We start from the raw sequence: 17,003 nt of genomic DNA, 5'->3' as shown, positions 1-17,003 counted from the left end.
TTGTACAAAGCTTTTTGTGAACATGTTTTCATTTCTCTTGGATAAATATCTAAGAGTAGAATTGCTGGGTCATAGTATAAATTTTGCTTCTTTAAGAAACTGCCAAATAGTTTTCCAAAGTAGCTGTATCATTTTATAGGCCCGCCAACAACAGGGTGAGATTTCTGGTTGCTCCACATCCTCTCCAACATTTGGTATCATCCAATTTTTTCATTGTAGCCATTCCGGTGGGTATACAGTGGTATCACTGGCATTTTCCTGATGATTAATGATATCAAGCACATTTTCGTGTGCTTATTGGCCATTGGTGTATCTTCTTTGTGGAATATCTGTTCAAGTCTTTTGCTCATTTAAAAAAAAAGGCTTGTCTTTTTATTGCTGAGGTGCAGGAATTCTTTATATATTCTGTCCTTTGTCAGACATGTTTTGCAAATATTTTCTTTCAGATAGTGGTTTGTCTGTTTCTTTTTCTTTTTCTTTTTTTTTTTTTGACAGAGTCTCGCTCTGTCACCCAGGCTGGAGTACAGTGGCGTGATGTTGGCTCACTGCAAGCTCCGCCTCCCAGGTTCATGCCATCCTCCTGCCTTAGCCTCCCGAGTAGCTGGGACTACAGGCGCACACTGCCACGCCCGGCTAATTTTTTGTATTTTTAGTAGATACAGGGTTTCACCGTGTTAGCCAGGATAGTCTCGATCTCCTGACCTTGTGACCCGCCTGCCTTGAATAGTATCTTCTAATGAGCAAAAGATTTGACATTTGATAGGGTCTAATTTATCAATTTTTAAAATGGTTTGTGATCCCTATAAACTCTAATAAATTTTTATTCTTCCTAAGAGAATGAAGAATTATTCTCCAATACTTTTAGTAGCTTTAAGGTTTTAGCTTTTATGTTTAAGTTTATGATACATTTCAAATTGATTTATTTGTATGGTATGAGGCAGGGGTTGAGATTCTTTTCTTCCCTATGTAGATATCCAGTTGTTCCAACAGCATTTGTTAAAAATAGAAAGAGTTTCCTTTTCTGACTGATTTGCTTCTTACCTTTGTTGAAAGTCATTTGACCTTACACATGAGTGTCTTTTATGGATACTCTATTCTGTTCCTTTGATTTATTTGTTCATCCTTTTGCCAGTATCTTACTTTCTTGATTACTATAGCTTTATAGTAAGTCTTAATGTCAAGTAGGATTAAGTCTGCCAACTTTGTTTTTCTTTTTCAAGACTGTTATGGTTATTCTAGGTCCTTTGGTTCTCCAAATACATTTTAAAAACAGTTTGCTAATTTCTATAAAAAAGCCTGTTGAGATTTGAATTGGTATTAAATCTATAGATCAATTTAGGAAAATCTGCCATCCTAACAATATTAAATCTTTTAATCCATCAATATGGCATACCTCTTCATTTATTTAGGTTTTCTTTAATTTCTTTTAGCAATGTTTTACAGTTTTCGGACTTGAACATCTTCCATTAAATTTATCCATAAGTATTTGGTATTTTTAATGCTACAGTTAATAGTATTTTTCTTTTTGTGAGACAGGGTCTTGCTCTGTTGCCCAGGCTGGAGTGCAGTGGAACAATCATGGCTCACTGCAGCCTTGACCTCCCCGGGCTCAACTAATCTTCCCACCTCAGCCTTCCCAGCATCTGGGACTACAGGTGCGTGCCACCACGCCTGGCTAATTTTTGTATTTTTTATAGAGACAGCGTTTCGCTATGCTGCCAGAGGGTGGTCTCAAACTCCTGAGCTCAAGTGATCTGCCCACCTCAGCCTCCCAAGGTGCTGGGATATACACTTTATATCTTGTAGCAATACTATAAAATTTACTTATCTGTTCTACTAGTGTTTTTTTAGATTTCTTAGGACTTCATATGCACAATCATGTCATCTTCAAATAAAGACTGCTTTACTTCTGTCTTTCCAATATTTATACCCCTTTCTTCTTGTCATGTTGCATTAATTGGGTCCTCCAGTATAATTTAGAATAGAGGTGGTAAAAGTGGATATCTCTGAATTGTTCCCAATATTAGGGGGAAATATTTCAAAATTTAAACTGTAGGTGTGATCTTAACTGTAGGTTTTTGTAGGTGTTCTTTATCAGGGTGAGGAAGTTTCCTTCTACTCTTAGCATGTGGAAAAGTGTTACCATAAATGAGTGCTGTATTTTGTCAAACGCTTTTTCTACATCTATTGAATGATCTTATAATTTTTATTTTTTAACTGTTAAGGTGGTGAATTACATTGATTTTTATATACTAAATACATTTGCATTTCTAAGATAAATCTCACTTGATCATGCAGTATCATTCTTTTTATATATCGCTAGATTCAATTTGCTAATATTTTGTTAAGGATTTTTGCATCTAGTTCATGAGAGAATTTGGCCAGCAATTTTCTTTGCCTGTAATGCCCCTGTATTGTTTTGTATCAGGTTATAGTGGCCTCATAAAATGACTCGTAAAGTGTTCCTTCTTGCTCTATTTTCTGAAAGAGTTTGCGTCAAATTGACATTATTTCTTCTTTAAGTATATGATAGTACTCCACAGTTAAACCATCTGAGCTTGGGGCTTTTTTTTTTTTGAGACTGAGTCTTGCTCTATCCAAGTACAGTGGCACAATTTTGGCTCACTGTAACCTCCACCTCCCAGGTTCAAGTGATTCTCGTGCCTCAGCCACCTGAGTAGCTGGGATTGCAGAAGCCTGCCAACACGCCCAGCTAATTTTTTTATTTTTAGTAGAGACGGGGTTTCACCATGTTGGCCAGGCTGGTCTTGAACTCCTGACCTCATGATCCACCCGCCACGACCTCCTAAAGTGCTGGGATTACAGGCGTGAGCCACTGCGCCAGGCCAAGCTTGGGGTTTTCTTTGTGGGAAGTTAACTATGAATTCAACTTCTTTAACTGACATAAGAATATTTGATATTTTTATTTGTTCCTGTGTCAGTTTTATTAATTTGCGTCTTTCAAGGAATTTATCTATTTTATCTAGGTTGTCAAACTTACTGGGAAAAAGTTGTTCATAACATTCCCTTATCATTCTTTTAATGTCTGTGGGATCTATAGCGATGTCTCTTTTTCCATTCCTGATATTAGTAATTAGTGTTTTCTCCTGTTTACTTTATGAGTATTGCTGGGTTTATTAATTTTATTGATCTCTTAAAAGAATGAAATTCTGGCTCTTTGATTTTCTCTTCTTGATTCATTTTTTAAATAAAGAGAACATTTAGATAAAATTAAGGGCCCTTTCAGTCTCCTCCCTAAAGACACTCCCCCTTCCTTTTGTCCCCGAGGTACCTGTTCTCCTAAATTTCATGTCTACTATTCCCTTTCCATTTGCATATTAAAGTAATGCTAATTTCTGCTACTCTCCTGGGATCCTCCATTAACTTACCATGTTTCCTGCTTCTGCGGCCAGCCGGGCAGCATAGCGAGCTATAAGACGGTGTTCCTCATCCAGTCGGCTAGGACTGTCCAGAACACTGCCAAGGAAATAAAAATGCAACAAGTGTCTATTAAACATCCCTTATTCTTGTTCCATTCTCAGAAAGAACAGATGGAAGAAAAGCTCATAAAAGAATGGTAATAAAAGAACTAGAGGCCTGGGTCATAGATACTAATGGTCTTCTGAAAAAAAGGGGATTTAGAGAAATGAGGAGGCCACATTTGTCATTCCTCACTGGCAGCACATCCCCGCTGCTCCTCCACCATCAAAGGGGCACTTCATTTTGAATGCAAGGGCTAAGAAAACACAGGGCACCCACAAAGTCTGAGGCAGGGATTTCTAACCAAATGTTTAAAACTGATGATTTTTTAGACCTTGATCTCAAATTCAAAAAGACCAAGAGAAAACTAAAGCATCATGAAAAACAGAGGGCTGAGAAAAAATATACTTAACACTGGCTAAGCAAAAGTTTGGCCTTGCCAGGGCAGGCCAAACACACTGTAAAGCTGGAAAGATTCCATGACATCAAATATTCCCCTTTTCATGCCCCTTTCTCTTCCTTTACTATGCTCATTCTACATCTATAGCCCCATCTTGGAGTTAATTAGTTTAATGCATTACTTTTCAACAAGAGTACCAACACTCTAAAAATCTAAGGACCCATTCAGACTATCAGACAATGTGGTATCTGGATGAGGGAAGGGTTCTTGAGTAATAGGCTGGCTCTGCATATGGGATGCTGATATGGAACTTCTGATTCTGAAATACATGACTTCTTTAATTTAGTATACCAAATGCTATTTATCCTTATCAAGACAGTCCTAGATTAATAGGGACTGTGGCTATATAATTCTCTGTTTAGGACTGGCAGATGCTTTAAGACGACAGTGATGATGTTGACTAAATGACCAGAGGTGGCTGTTGTGGCTTACCTCCACTTTGGCCCTATGTTCTTGGGTTTCCAAAAACCCTATCAGAGTTTGGCAGTATGACAAGTCATACAGAAAAATTTAAAGACGTGACTTCAATACTCATCGAAGTTTGTTATAATTACTGAGGGGAATCTGGGAAGGGTGTGGCTAAATTAATAAAGATCTGTCTGAACTTTTCATGTGTAGAATCAACTATATTTTTTCTAGTTTTTTTTTTTTAATCTTTCTATCTCTTTAGCTAAGTCTTTAAGCTTAACTTAGTCTTTCTTCTGGGATTTTTTTTTAAGTGCTTCGAGTCTTCGCCTGTGACATTTGTCAACACTTTATAATTTTAAGCATGCAAATATCCATCTTCAGGATAATCATCCTCTCAAAAATGATCTTGTAATAAGAACAGACTACTATTAGGCGGCTTTAATATTTTAGGGTCAAGGCCCCAAGGTGAGAGATAAACTATAATATTTGTGCTTTAAAGGTATTTGTCTGAAATAAGAGAACTATCTTTTAAATTAAAAAAAAAATAAAAATGAATGCTTAACGATACAAGTGGATCATATTATGGAGGGATTGGTAGCCGAAGAAGTGGGGCCTAAAGTGGCTGACCTCTGTTATCTGGCAAGGGATACAATAGGTTCTTCTGTGCAAAAGAGCTCCTTTTTCTCAATCACATTCTATCTCCTTAGGAAGGTTGATCCTATTTGTCATTTATACATGAGTGTGGATGACAGACTGCTTTAATTGGCTATGTTTTCTAGCCAGAAACTAGAAGCTTGTGTTGATGAGAGGTTTTAAGGTCAATGATTAGAAAGGATCCTTATTCTTCTGTTTGAATTGACTTTCATTTTCAGAATTAGTTAGCCAGAAAAGTTCTGACTTCTCGGAAGAAGTATGAAGCTCAGCTTCTTAGATTACTAATCAAGAAGTCATGTAGTACTCACTCACTCATGTTCTCCCAGGGCTACCAGCCACCAATTTTTGTTCAGGGAGCCAAGGTGAGACTTGAGGGCCTTAGCTAAACCTACCATAAATCTTATCGGGCTAAATTACTAGGTAACAGTCTCTTGTCAAACATTCTGCTGCTATTTTTACCATGGAAACTTTTGCTCACTCTGGACAATTGCCTTTACTGATAATAAAGAATTTGTCTTGCCTAGGGTGAAACAACTCTGTTTCTAGAGACCAAGAGGCTGGGACAGTGTGCAAAGAAATCATCTGTTGGATGAGGAGATACTCTGTGATGCAGTGCACACAATTATCAGGCCCTTCCTTCCCTCCTAGAGGGTAAGCCTATTTATAAACATATTTAGAAGGTTAGAAAACCCTACTTCTCAGCCGGGTGTGGTGGCTCATGCCTGTAATCCCAGCACTTTGGGAGGCTGAGGCCGGCAGATCACGAGGTCAGGAGATCGGGACCATCCTGCCTAACACAGTGAGACCCCGTCTCTACTAAAAATATACAAAAAAATTAGCTGGGTGTGGTGACGAGCGCCTGTGGTCCCAGCTACTCGGGAGGTTGAGGCAGGAGAATGGCATGAAGCCGGGAGGCAGAGCTTGCAGTGAGCTGAGATGGCACCACTGCGCTCCAGCCTGGATGACACAGTGAGACTCTGTCTCAAAAAAAAAAAAAAAAAAAAAAGAAAACTCTACTTCTCCAAGCTTTAGAGATACATAAATACCCCAGAATAATGATGCTATTTAGTCATATCAGGAAAACTATGGAAAACGGTATAAAGTATAATATTTAAAAGTCTTTTTCATATGTATATTTCCCAACTGACTATTAATTTATTCTTCTGTTATTAGGGGAAGTAGCAGCAAGGTCAGATGACCCTCCCAAGGAGCCATGGCATGCTATAAGCAAAACTAAGATCAAAATTTAAAGCTTCAGCCTCTGTTATGTGTACAGCTTATAAATTATGGTTTTCTCTCTAAGAACAAGAATCTCAAAGCATGGCTTTCCAAGTTGTTTGGCACTGTGATTCTTCTTTGCTGTTATGTAGGGGAAGGATGGCTTTAGATTGCTTAAACTTTACCTGTCATCCTACTTGAAGAATGGTGGTGGGTGTGGGCATGGAGTGGGCAGGAGACTTTGGACCTACCTGAAAGTAATACCATTTTTTTTGGTATTAAATCTTTTACAAAAAGGACTAACTTTGCTATAGTTAGCAGTTATCAAACGTTTTTCCATCCCAAACCACTGAAGAATCAGACACATTCTCTTATTAACAGTGAGTCACTACCGTAGTAGTTTTCGGGTAAGGAGAATGTGGAGCTATTATAATACATGTAACTATTATAATATGAGAGGGTCTATATAATTTGGAAAAAGACCCTCAGGTGACAGTGACCCAATACCATTGTTGGGAATCACCGGTTTAAATAATCAACACTGACAGATTCCTGCTAACAGATAAAGGGTGGTAAAGATGTAATAGGGTGACAGTATCAAAGTCCCCAGGTAAGACAAAGTGGGATATCTGTGGGTTGATCAACTCTAAACTTGGAATGTCAATAGAAAGATTTCATTAGCTAGGTAAGAATGAACAGGAAGAGGTTGCATCAGATACCTCTGTGAGTACTGCGATCCCTCATAGGTTTATATATTTTTTGAGTGTAAGCTGAAGGAAGTGAACCCCACTTTAAAGGAGAATGTCTGACTCCATGTTTAGGTCAGCGCCCAGGCTTGGCAAGCCTCCCTCTCTTGTAGAAGCTAATGCTTAGCAACTATTTTAACTCTGCCAAACATAGCTGGTAGCTGCTCAAGAAAAACCTGACATGCAGTTTTTTTTCCAGCTGACAACCCCAGGTAGCAAAGCTGTCCCTCCCTCTGATCACCCGTGGCTGCCCACTGCTGCTGCACCACCACTGACCGTGCACAGTGCTGCAGACGGGCCACATAGGAGGCTATCAGCGCATGCTCATCGGCCAAGTGACTGGGTATATCCTGGCTATACTGTAACCTAGGAACAATGGAGGCAAAGACAGCAAGCGTGACACAAACACATACAGAGGGAGAAATGAACATGGATTAAAATGAGCAAACTTCAAAGAAAAATTTAAAAAATAATAAATCATGATAAGGAAAACAATAAAAAACCCACAATGCATAATGGAATATGGTGTTAGATCCTCAGGAATCCATCTCTCAAATCCTTTAAACAAAAGCAGTCTTTCAGGAGTGGCGCTGGCCCACTGACATGACAGCCCTTGGGAAGAACTTGTTGAGTCGGCAGAGGAGACGCATGTACCACTTTTGTTCGGGTGCTGCGCTCTGTGATGATGCACTTTTTAGAAGATGCCTTCTGGCAAGACAACTGAGGCACAGCCAATCTACTAAATATCACTACATGACCCCCTAGCGCTATGCTTTTATAAGCTTTTGTGTACATCTAAGAATTTTCAGTGTTACTTCATGTTGCCAGTTAAACATTTTTATTTCTATAAGGATACTGCCTCTAGCATCAGTCTATTTCTCCCATAAAACTGGTACCCGTCCCAAACTCATTAGAGTGCGCCTAATTATAAGGCAACACTATATATTCTGAGTGAGACTCTCTCTTATAGATATATGAAAGGTCCTTAAGCACATGGTCTTCTAGCTTTTGACTACAGAAATATTAAAACTTGCATAAAATAGAGTAATCTAATGACTACTCCTCAGGTACCCACAGCAAAACTTGAATGAATGTCAACATTTTGTCAATGTTATCTAATTGAATTTTCATTCCTCCAACATTTTGTGCAGGGACGAGTGGCTAAAAGCAAACCCCAGGCAATTATTTCACCTGGGAGTACTTGAGCCTGTACATCTATCAGACAGTAAAAACATTTCACACAACCTAACACCATTATCATACCTAAAAACACAGACAAAAATGTTTTAGTATCCCAGTCCATCTGCCAATTTCCTCAAATCTTAAAAAATGTCCATTTACAATTAAAGTCAAGATCCAAACAAAGTCCCCACTTTGCAAATGGCTGGTAGGTTTCTTTTATGTTTGTATGTGACTGATACATTTCTGGTTTTTTGTTTTGTTTTGTTTTGTTTTTTCTGAGACAGAGTCTCGCTTTGTCTCCCAGGCTAGAGTGCAATGGCATGATCTCGGGTCACTGCAACCTCTGCCTCCTGGGTTCAAGCGATTCTCCTGTCTCAGCCTCCCAAGTAGCTGGGATTACAGGCACGCACCACCAGCTAATTTTTGTATTTTTAGTAGAGACGGGTTTTCACCTCTGTTGGCCAGGCTGGTCTTGAACTCCTGACCTCAAGTGATCTCCCTGCCTCAGCTTCTCAAAGTGCTGGGATTACAGGTGTCAGCCACTGCGCCCGGCCCCAGTCACCTTTCTGAAGCTCAAACTCTCCTACCTTTGGCCAGTGGGAGCTCCTGTAATAGGCTCTTGTGTTCTTTTGATATAACCATTAGACCTTATTAGCTTTCCTGTTTTCTAGCACAATAAAATAAATGCTCCAGTTTTTTTTCTTTTTTTTCTTTTTTTGAGACGGAGTATCACTCTGTCACCCAGGCTGGAGTGTAGTGGTGCAATCTCAGCTCACTGAAACCTCCGCCTCTCGAGTTCAAGTGATTCTCCTGCCTCAGCCTCCTGTGTAGCTGGGATTATAGGCGTGAGCCACCACGCCCAGCTAATTTTTGTATTTTTAGTAGAGACGGGGTTTCACCATGTTGGCCAGGATGGTCTCGAACTCCTGACCTCAGGTGATCCGCCCACCTTGGCCTCCCAGTGTGCTGAGAATACAGGTGTGAGCTACTGTGCCTGGCCCTCTAGTTTTGTTTGTTATATATCCTGTCCCAGACTTGGAATGAACCATCCTTCTAAGGATCCCTCATTTCGTTTACTGGCAAAGAGTATTTAGAGACTGCAGTCAGGATGCTAGGGTGCCCACTGTTCTAGGCTCACCGATTCTAGGCCTTCTCAGTGGAAAAAGCTAGAAAATCTGTATATTTTAGAATGAAGAAAAATAAGTCCTCTCAGTGCTTTCAAGGTACCATTCCATTTTCTTCTGGCTTGCATTGCTTTTAACCCTTTTCCCATTTGTCCTGAGAATACTCACAGGCAGCACTTGCAGATACAGCATTTACCCTGAGATAACTTTCCCATGAAATATCTCGCTTTTATTATTATTCTCTCATCACTCTAGTACACGGACTTTGGAAAGAAAAGACATCATTCTATTTATAGCATTCTATTCTTAGTAGTGGTATTTCCATTTACAAAATACAGTAATTCTTGATTGCTGAAAATGCCAAAGCTTAGAAAGCATAGCATTCCTGCGCATGATGTTAATTATTATTATTATTTTTTGAGACAGAGTCTTACTCTGTCGCCAGGCTAGAGTGCAGTGGCGCAATCTCAGCTCACTGCAACCTCTGCCTCCTGGGTTCAAGCCATCCTCCTGCCTCAGCCTCCCAAGTAGCTGGAACTACAGGTGCACGCCACCATGCTCAGCTAATTTTTGTATTTTTAGTAGAGACGAGGTTTCACCATGTTGGCCAGGATGGTCTCGATCTCTTGACCTTGTGATCCACCCACCTCTGCCTCCCAAAGTGCTGGGATTACAGGTGTGAGCCACCATGCCCAGCTGATGTTAATTATTAACATCGTTCTCAAACGGTTGGCTGAAGATTCATTTAATGAATCAATTTTTTCCAAAATAGATGATTCTGATGACTCAGATGATTCTGATGTTAGTTCTGTTTAGAAATAACTCCAAAAACAGTTTGTGTATTTTATTTTCACACTGAAAATCAGTCAGCTTTGCTTCAGCCTTAAAGAGCGTGTTTATGTAAAATTAAAGGAGCACTGGCAGCGAGCTGTACTTTTTTTCTAAATGGGAAAAGGGTTAATTTGAAATCAACAGTTGTTCTTATCTTTGTTTCCTTGTATGTAACATGTCTTTTTTTTTAGGCAGGGTCTTGCTCTGTCACCCAGGCTGGAGTGCCATGGTGCAATCATGGATCAATGCAGCCTCAACCTCCCGGGCTGAAGCAATCCTCCTGCCTCAGTCTCCAGAGTAGCTGGGGCTACAGGTGTGCACCCCCACACCTGGCTAATATTTATTTATTTATTTATTTATTTTTGAGATGGAGTCTTGCTCTGTCGCCCAGGCTGGAGTGCAGTGGCGCAATCTCTGTTCACTGCAAGCTCTACCTCCCAGGTTCACGCCATTCTCCTGCCTCAGCCTCCTGATTAGCTGGGACTACAGGTGCCCACCACCAAGGCTGGCCAACTTTTTTGTATTTTTAGTAGAGACGGGGTTTCACCGTGTTAGCCAGGATGGTCTCGATCTCCCGACCTCGCGATCCACCTGCCTCGGCCTCCCAAAGTGCTGGGATTACAGGCATGAGCCACCATGCCCAGCTCTAATTTTTAAATCTTTTGTAGAGACAGGGTCTCACTTTGTTGCCCAGGCTGTTCTTGAACTCTTGGGTTCAGGTATGTAACATGACTTTTTTTTTTTTTCTCTAGCTGCTTTTTAAATGTTTTATTCATCACTGATTTTCAGCAATTTGATTCTGATGTGCCTTGGTATAGTTTTCTCTTTGTTTATCCTGGCGTACAGTTTGTTGTGTTTATAAGTATTTGTAGGTTTATAGTTTTTAATGAATTTGTAAAAATTTCTTTGAAAAGTTGGGAAAAAATGTTTCTTAAATATTTTTTCTCCCTCTCGTCTGTTAGACTGCCTGACATTACCCCACAGGTCCCAGAGGCTCAGTTCGTTTTCAGTCATTTTCCTCTCGGTGCTCCACTCTGGGTAATTTGTATTGCCGTGTCTTTAAGTTCAGTGTAAGTCCATCCATTGAATTTTTCATTTCGGACATTATCCCTTTCAACTCTCTTGTAGGCCATTGTAAGTATTTTAGCTTTTACTTTGATATGAGAAGCTATTGAGAGGTGACATATGGTTTTATTTTATTTATTTTATTTCTTGAGATGGAGTCTCGCTCTGTTGCCCAGGCTGGAGCACAGTGGCGTGACCTTAGCTCACTGCAACCTCTGCCTCCTGGGTTCAAGTGATTCTCCTGCCTCAGCCTCCTCAGTAACTGGGATTACAGGCGTGTACCACCATGCCCAGCTAATTTTTGTATTTTTAGTAGAGACAGGGTTTTGCCATGGTGGCCAGGATGGTCTTGAACTCCTGACTTCAAGTGATCCACCCACCTAGGCCTCCCAAAGTGCTGGGATTACAGGTGTGAATCACCGCACCCGGCCCTGATATTATTTATATTTTAATAAGATCATTAGGCCAGGTGCGGTGGCTTATGCCTGTAATCCCAGCATGTTGGGAGGACGAGGTGGGAGGATCACTTGAGCCCAGGAGTTAAGAGAACAGCTTGGGCAACATAGCAAGACCCTCATTTCTAAAAAAAATTAAAAGATATTTCCTCTCTAGAAAGTAAACTGCTAGAGAACAGGGGAAGATGCAGTCAATTAGAAAACGACTGCAATCTTCCAGGTGAGAGACAAGAGTGGGCTAGGAAAACAGCATTTAACAGAGGTCGTAAGAAATTAACAGAATCTTGAACAAATTTCCATGATGTTTTTGTATACAGTTGATCTCATAGTCAGGAAGTGGAGATGGATGTAAGGGAATGAGAGGAATCAAGGGTTCTGAATGAGCAACTGGGAAAATGGGATTGTCATGAACTGATGGGGAAGGCTAAGGGAGAAGCAGGTCTGGTGGGGGACGATAGAGAACTCAGTTTGGAACATGCTAATTATGAGATATGTATTAAATATCCAAGCGAAGGTACTCATTAGGAGGTGGATATATGAGGTAAGGGCTCAGGGAAAAGCTGTGGCCAGAAAAATACATTTAGAAGTCACCAATATTATCAGTGTTATAAAAAGTATGAGTCTGGCTACAGCTGCCTACTACCAGTGAGTGAAGACAGAAAAGAGAAGTGGTCCCTGTCACACACTACCATTCGGATTTCAAAGGAGTGTGGAAAAACTTGCAAAGGAGGCCAAGAAGAAATGAGAAAAACTAGAAGAGCGTGATATCCGGAGGCCACGTGCAACAAGCATTTCAAGTAGAAAGGAGAGATCATCTATGTCAAACGCTACTGACAGATCAAGTAAGGTTAACTACTGAAAACTGACCACTGGATTCTGTGGTTTAGAAGTCACCAGTGTCCTTGACATAAATAGTTTTGGCAAAATAACAGGAGGTGAAAGTCTGACTGGGTGTGTTTGAAAGGAAATGGCAGAACAGAAATTGAAGTTTCTTTCTACAGATAACCCTTTAAAGAAGTTTTTCTGAAATGGGAAGGAGAGATATAGAGGGTACCTAGAAAGGGAACTGAGGCCAAGAAAGGTTTTTTTTTTTTTTTTTTTTTTTTTTTTTTGAGATGGAGTCTCGCTCTGTCACCCAGGCTGCATTGCAGTGGTGTGATCACTGCAGAGGCTCACTACAACCTCTGCCTCCCGGGTTCAAGCAATTCTCCTGCCTCAGCCTCCTGAGTAGCTGGGACTACAGGTGTGTGCCACCACGCCCAGCTAATTTTTGTATTTTTAGTAGAGATGGGGTTTTGCCATGTTGGCCAGGCTGGTCTTGTACTCCCGACCTTAGGTGATCCGCCCGCCTTGGTCTCCCAAAGTGTTGGGATTACAGGCGTGAGCCACCAGGCCTGGCCTATAGGAAGACTTCTATTCAGAACCAGTATTGTTTGTCATATAATTAGAGATCTAGAACACAATGAAAAGCATTCTTAGTAGTTAGATAAGGAAGTTAAATAACCATGAATTTTCTGATAATTTTGTTTGGGGTGTGGGGTGTAATGTTCTTCCCCCATTCAAAGTTGTACCTAGTTTACCAGATTAAGAAAATTTAAACTCTTTCCTTTTTGATAAAATATAAATATACATATATACATAAATATGCAACATATATATAACCCCCAACTAACAAACAAGGTTTGTTTTAGAAATTTGTTTTTCCAAAGCAGAGTCAATAGTTTACAATTCAGATTTTTTCCTATAAAAACAAGAATTCCTAAACTGTCAAATGTCAATTCAATCCATAAAACGAGGTGATGCCTAAATACCCAATAGTTCTAACAGCATTACTGATGGAAATTGAGCACCTGAAACAATGTACGGAGCACCTACTAGGTATCCAGTGATGAAGACACCACAGTAAACAAAACCCAGACATGGCTGCTGCTAACAACACTCTAGTAGGAAAACAAATGACCACACCAATAAATGTAAACTTGCAAATGTAGTAAGTGTTTTGATGAGCGGGGACACTGTCCTCCTCTGAGAGGACACAATACAATTTTATCCAGTCAGGGTGATCAGCAAAAGCAAAGGTCAGTACAACGACCACAGAGCTAAAATGAGGAGTGACAATAAGATGAACACTCCGTAAGGCTCCCTGATTGGCACATTCCCAAGGCATCCCCTAGCTCTAAGCCAATGCTAATGATGACCAGAGCTGAGGACAGAGGGTCTTGAATGGGACTGGTAGAGTCTAAAGCAGCATTTCTAAAGATATGTTTCCCTTGACTACCTCCTTTAGAACTCCCAGGCTTCTACTGAATCAATCGGGGAACGTGGCCTGGGAATCTGCATTTAGAACAAGTTTGCAGGTGCGCTAGCTGCATTCCAGTGTGAGAATGCTCTCTAAGAGATGGTGATAATATCTCGTGATGTCAGCAGAATTTCTAGTGGTAGCAGGCAAGCCATCAGGAGGCACATCTGTAGGGACAGGGAGCAAGGGGACGGGACTGAAATGGGGGAAGTAGGGATGAAGAGTGAGCAATAGCGGGACAAGGTCAGAGGCAGGACAAGCCCCTGAGCTTGTCCTGAGGCTGGGTGTAGAGGAGCAGCCTGGAGCCAATGGTAACAATTATGTACCAAGCAGGAGGCAGTGGAATACAGCAATTGAGAGCATGGGCTTTGGTTTTTAATCCAGTTGGACAATAACTTCTCTGTGCTTAGTCCCCTCATCTGTAAAATAATAATAATATAAAATCTACCTCATAAGATATTTATTTTGTAGACTGTTGGGAAGATTGGATAAAATAATGTCAAAAAGCATCTGGCACATATGTTGTCATAGTCATTAGCAACAAGATACTTGTGACCTATCAGATACTCTTATATATCTTCTCTTGTTTATACTCAGAACAATCTTACAAGAAAGGGATTATGGTAACCCTCATGATTTTACATTTCCAGCCCCGACCTCTCCCTCGAGCTCCAGAATCATGTAATTGATGGTCTATTCAACACCTCCCCTTGGGTGCCCAATGGGCATTTCAAACCTAATATGCTCAAAATAGAACTCTTGATTCTTTCCACCCCACCTCCTCACCTGCTCTTCCCCAGACTAACCAGCTTAAATAAATGGCATCACTATACCCAGCCATCAGGCCAAAACCAGAGGGGTCTTTTTAATTTCTCTCTTTTCCTTGAACACACATCCAATCCACTGCAAGTCCTGATGGCTCTTATTTTCTCATCATCTCCACTGCCGCCATGACTTCTCCTGAGCAACTTCTTAGGAGTTATTGCTTAGACTGCCCCCATAGCCTCTTGACTGTGCACTCTTCTGCTCATACACTCTACAGTTGATTCTCCACACTGCAATGAGTGGCCTTGTCACTTTGGGGTGATGAAAATGTTCTAAAACTGATTTCAGTAGTGGCTGCACAACTCAGTGCATACACTAAAAACCACCGAATTGTACATCTTGAATGGATGAATTGTACGGTGTATGAGTTATATCTCAATAAATCTGTTTTAAAAACAAATCAAGGGTCCTAACTAATAATTCTGAAACTGCTACACGTGCTGCAGGCACGGAACGAATAAGTCAATGGATGGTAGATGATGGGAGCCAGGTGTCTCACCCCTGGAGAGGGAAGTTACAGACAACCAAGGTGGGGACAGCTAGAGGAAACCCCGTGGTACTGGATTAGAGTCAGATACTTCAGCATAACTCACAAATACCTTAATGCAGATACAGATGGATAGAGAAATAATTACAGGCATGTGCATATACGCATACTGATTTCTTTTATTTTTTCCTCCTCAACAGAGCCTGGGCTCTGTTGCCCAGGCTGCACTGGAGTGCAGTGGCGCGATCTCGGCTCACTGCAACCTCTGCCTCCTCGGTTAAAACGATTCTCGTGCCTCAGCCTCCCAAGTAGCTGGGACTACAGGTGCGCACCACCATGCCCAGCTAATTTTTAAATATTTTTAGTAGAGTTGGGGTTTTGCCATGTTGGCCAGGCTGGTCTCGAACTCCTGACCTCAGGTGATCTGCCCGCCTTGGCCTCCCAAAGTGTTGGGATTACAGGCATGAGCTATCGTGCCCAGCCTATACACACTGATTTCTAATACCATTCTCTAATAAAGGAGCCAGGGCTCCCTAGAAAAATGCCTAATTCTAGGGCTGGGGCAGGGAATACAAGATGAGCCTGGAGCATGTTGTAATGCCACAACCTAAGTAAGTGCTTAAAAAACAAAAGGCAGCATGTCAAAGGGACACAGGACCCAACCAGAAAGAGCTCCCACTAGCCAGAGTTGGAACAATTTGAGCAACAAAATAAATAATGTATTAAACAGTATTGGGTTATAACCCAAAGCATAAAATAAACATCCATGAGTCCACACTGATATAAATAAATGATTAAATCAACAAATGGGAGATATACAGAGGGTGTAGATACTTCCCTCTCCAGGCGAGTAGAGCTTAATTCCTCACCCCTGCCCTTGAGTATGAACCATGCTTAGGGATTTCCAAAGAATAGGGTAGGAAAAGAGTGAGAAACCTTGTCAATGATGCTTTGGACAGGAGACCAAGGTTCCCATCAGCAGCAAGAAGTCATGCTGACAGCAGGTTCTCTATGATGCAGTGAGAAGGGCACTTGCCTCTGTGTTCTTCTTCCCCTAAACCCATAATCACAGTCTAATCATGAGAAAACCATGAAGGACATTCTGCAAAATATCTGACCAGTACTCCTCAAAACTGCCAAGGTCATGAAAAATAAGGAAAGACTAAGAAACTCACAAAACAGAAGGAGCCAGGGAGACAGGATGACTAAATGAGATGTGGCATCCCAGAACAGAGAAAGGGCATGAGTGGATAAACTAGTGAAACACGAATAAAGTCTGGAACTTAATTCACAGTAGTGTATGGGTGTTATTTCTTAGTTGTGACACATGCACCCAGGCAACATAAGTTAGCAATATTAGAAGAAACAGGGCCGGGTGCAGTGGCTCATACCTGTAATCCCAGCACTTTGGGAGACCCAGGCGGGTGGATCACCTGAGGTCAGGGGTTTGAGACCATCCTGGCTAACACAGTGAAACCCCGTCTCTACTAAAAATACAAAAAATTAGCCGGGCGTGGTGGCGGGCGCCTGTAGTCCCAGCTACTCAGGAGGCTGAGGCAGGAGAATGGGGTGAACCCGGGAGGCAGAGCTTGCAGTGAGCCGAGATCGAGCCACTGCATTCCAGCCTGGGCGACAGAGTGGGACTCCGTCTCAAAAAAAAAAAAAAAAAAAAAAGAAAAGAAAGAAAGAAAGAAAAGAAACAGAGGGAGGGGTATGTATATGGGAACTTACTGTACTACTTTTGTAACTTTTCTTTAAGCCTAAAACTA

The 17,003-nt window shown here is 41.1% G+C and overlaps 1 protein-coding gene and 1 long non-coding RNA gene across 16 annotated transcripts in view; one reads left to right on the top strand and one right to left on the bottom strand.

The window, feature by feature from the left end:
- DTNB (dystrobrevin beta) overlaps positions 1–17,003 on the bottom strand; it is a 296,213-nt gene that overhangs the window by 72,529 nt on the left and 206,681 nt on the right. For 8 of the 14 annotated variants that reach the window (XR_002004731.4, XM_004028945.5, XM_055377587.2 and 5 more), the window contains exons 11-12: positions 7,243–7,332; positions 3,390–3,477 (exon numbers count right to left, since the gene is read on the bottom strand). The exons of 1 other annotated variant lie outside the window; for it this stretch is intronic. Coding sequence is in view for 12 of the 13 variants with exons in the window: in XM_004028945.5 (XP_004028994.1) it covers positions 3,390–3,477; positions 7,243–7,332 (178 nt within the window). In the remaining variant the exon portion in view is untranslated. The remainder of the gene's footprint in view (positions 1–3,389; positions 3,478–7,242; positions 7,333–17,003) is intronic. 5 more of the 14 variants (XM_019021306.4, XM_004028949.5, XM_019021307.4 and 2 more) reach the window with 1 other exon arrangement.
- Positions 1–17,003, top strand: part of LOC109025762 (uncharacterized) — a 100,162-nt gene that overhangs the window by 28,317 nt on the left and 54,842 nt on the right. The window lies entirely within an intron of this gene.

The sequence above is a fragment of the Gorilla gorilla genome, chromosome 12 (genome assembly GCF_029281585.2).
Source record: "Gorilla gorilla gorilla isolate KB3781 chromosome 12, NHGRI_mGorGor1-v2.1_pri, whole genome shotgun sequence".
Taxonomy (NCBI): domain Eukaryota; kingdom Metazoa; phylum Chordata; class Mammalia; order Primates; family Hominidae; genus Gorilla; species Gorilla gorilla.
Note: the sequence above shows the minus strand (reverse complement) of the source record. Positions and strands in the feature narration are given on the sequence as shown.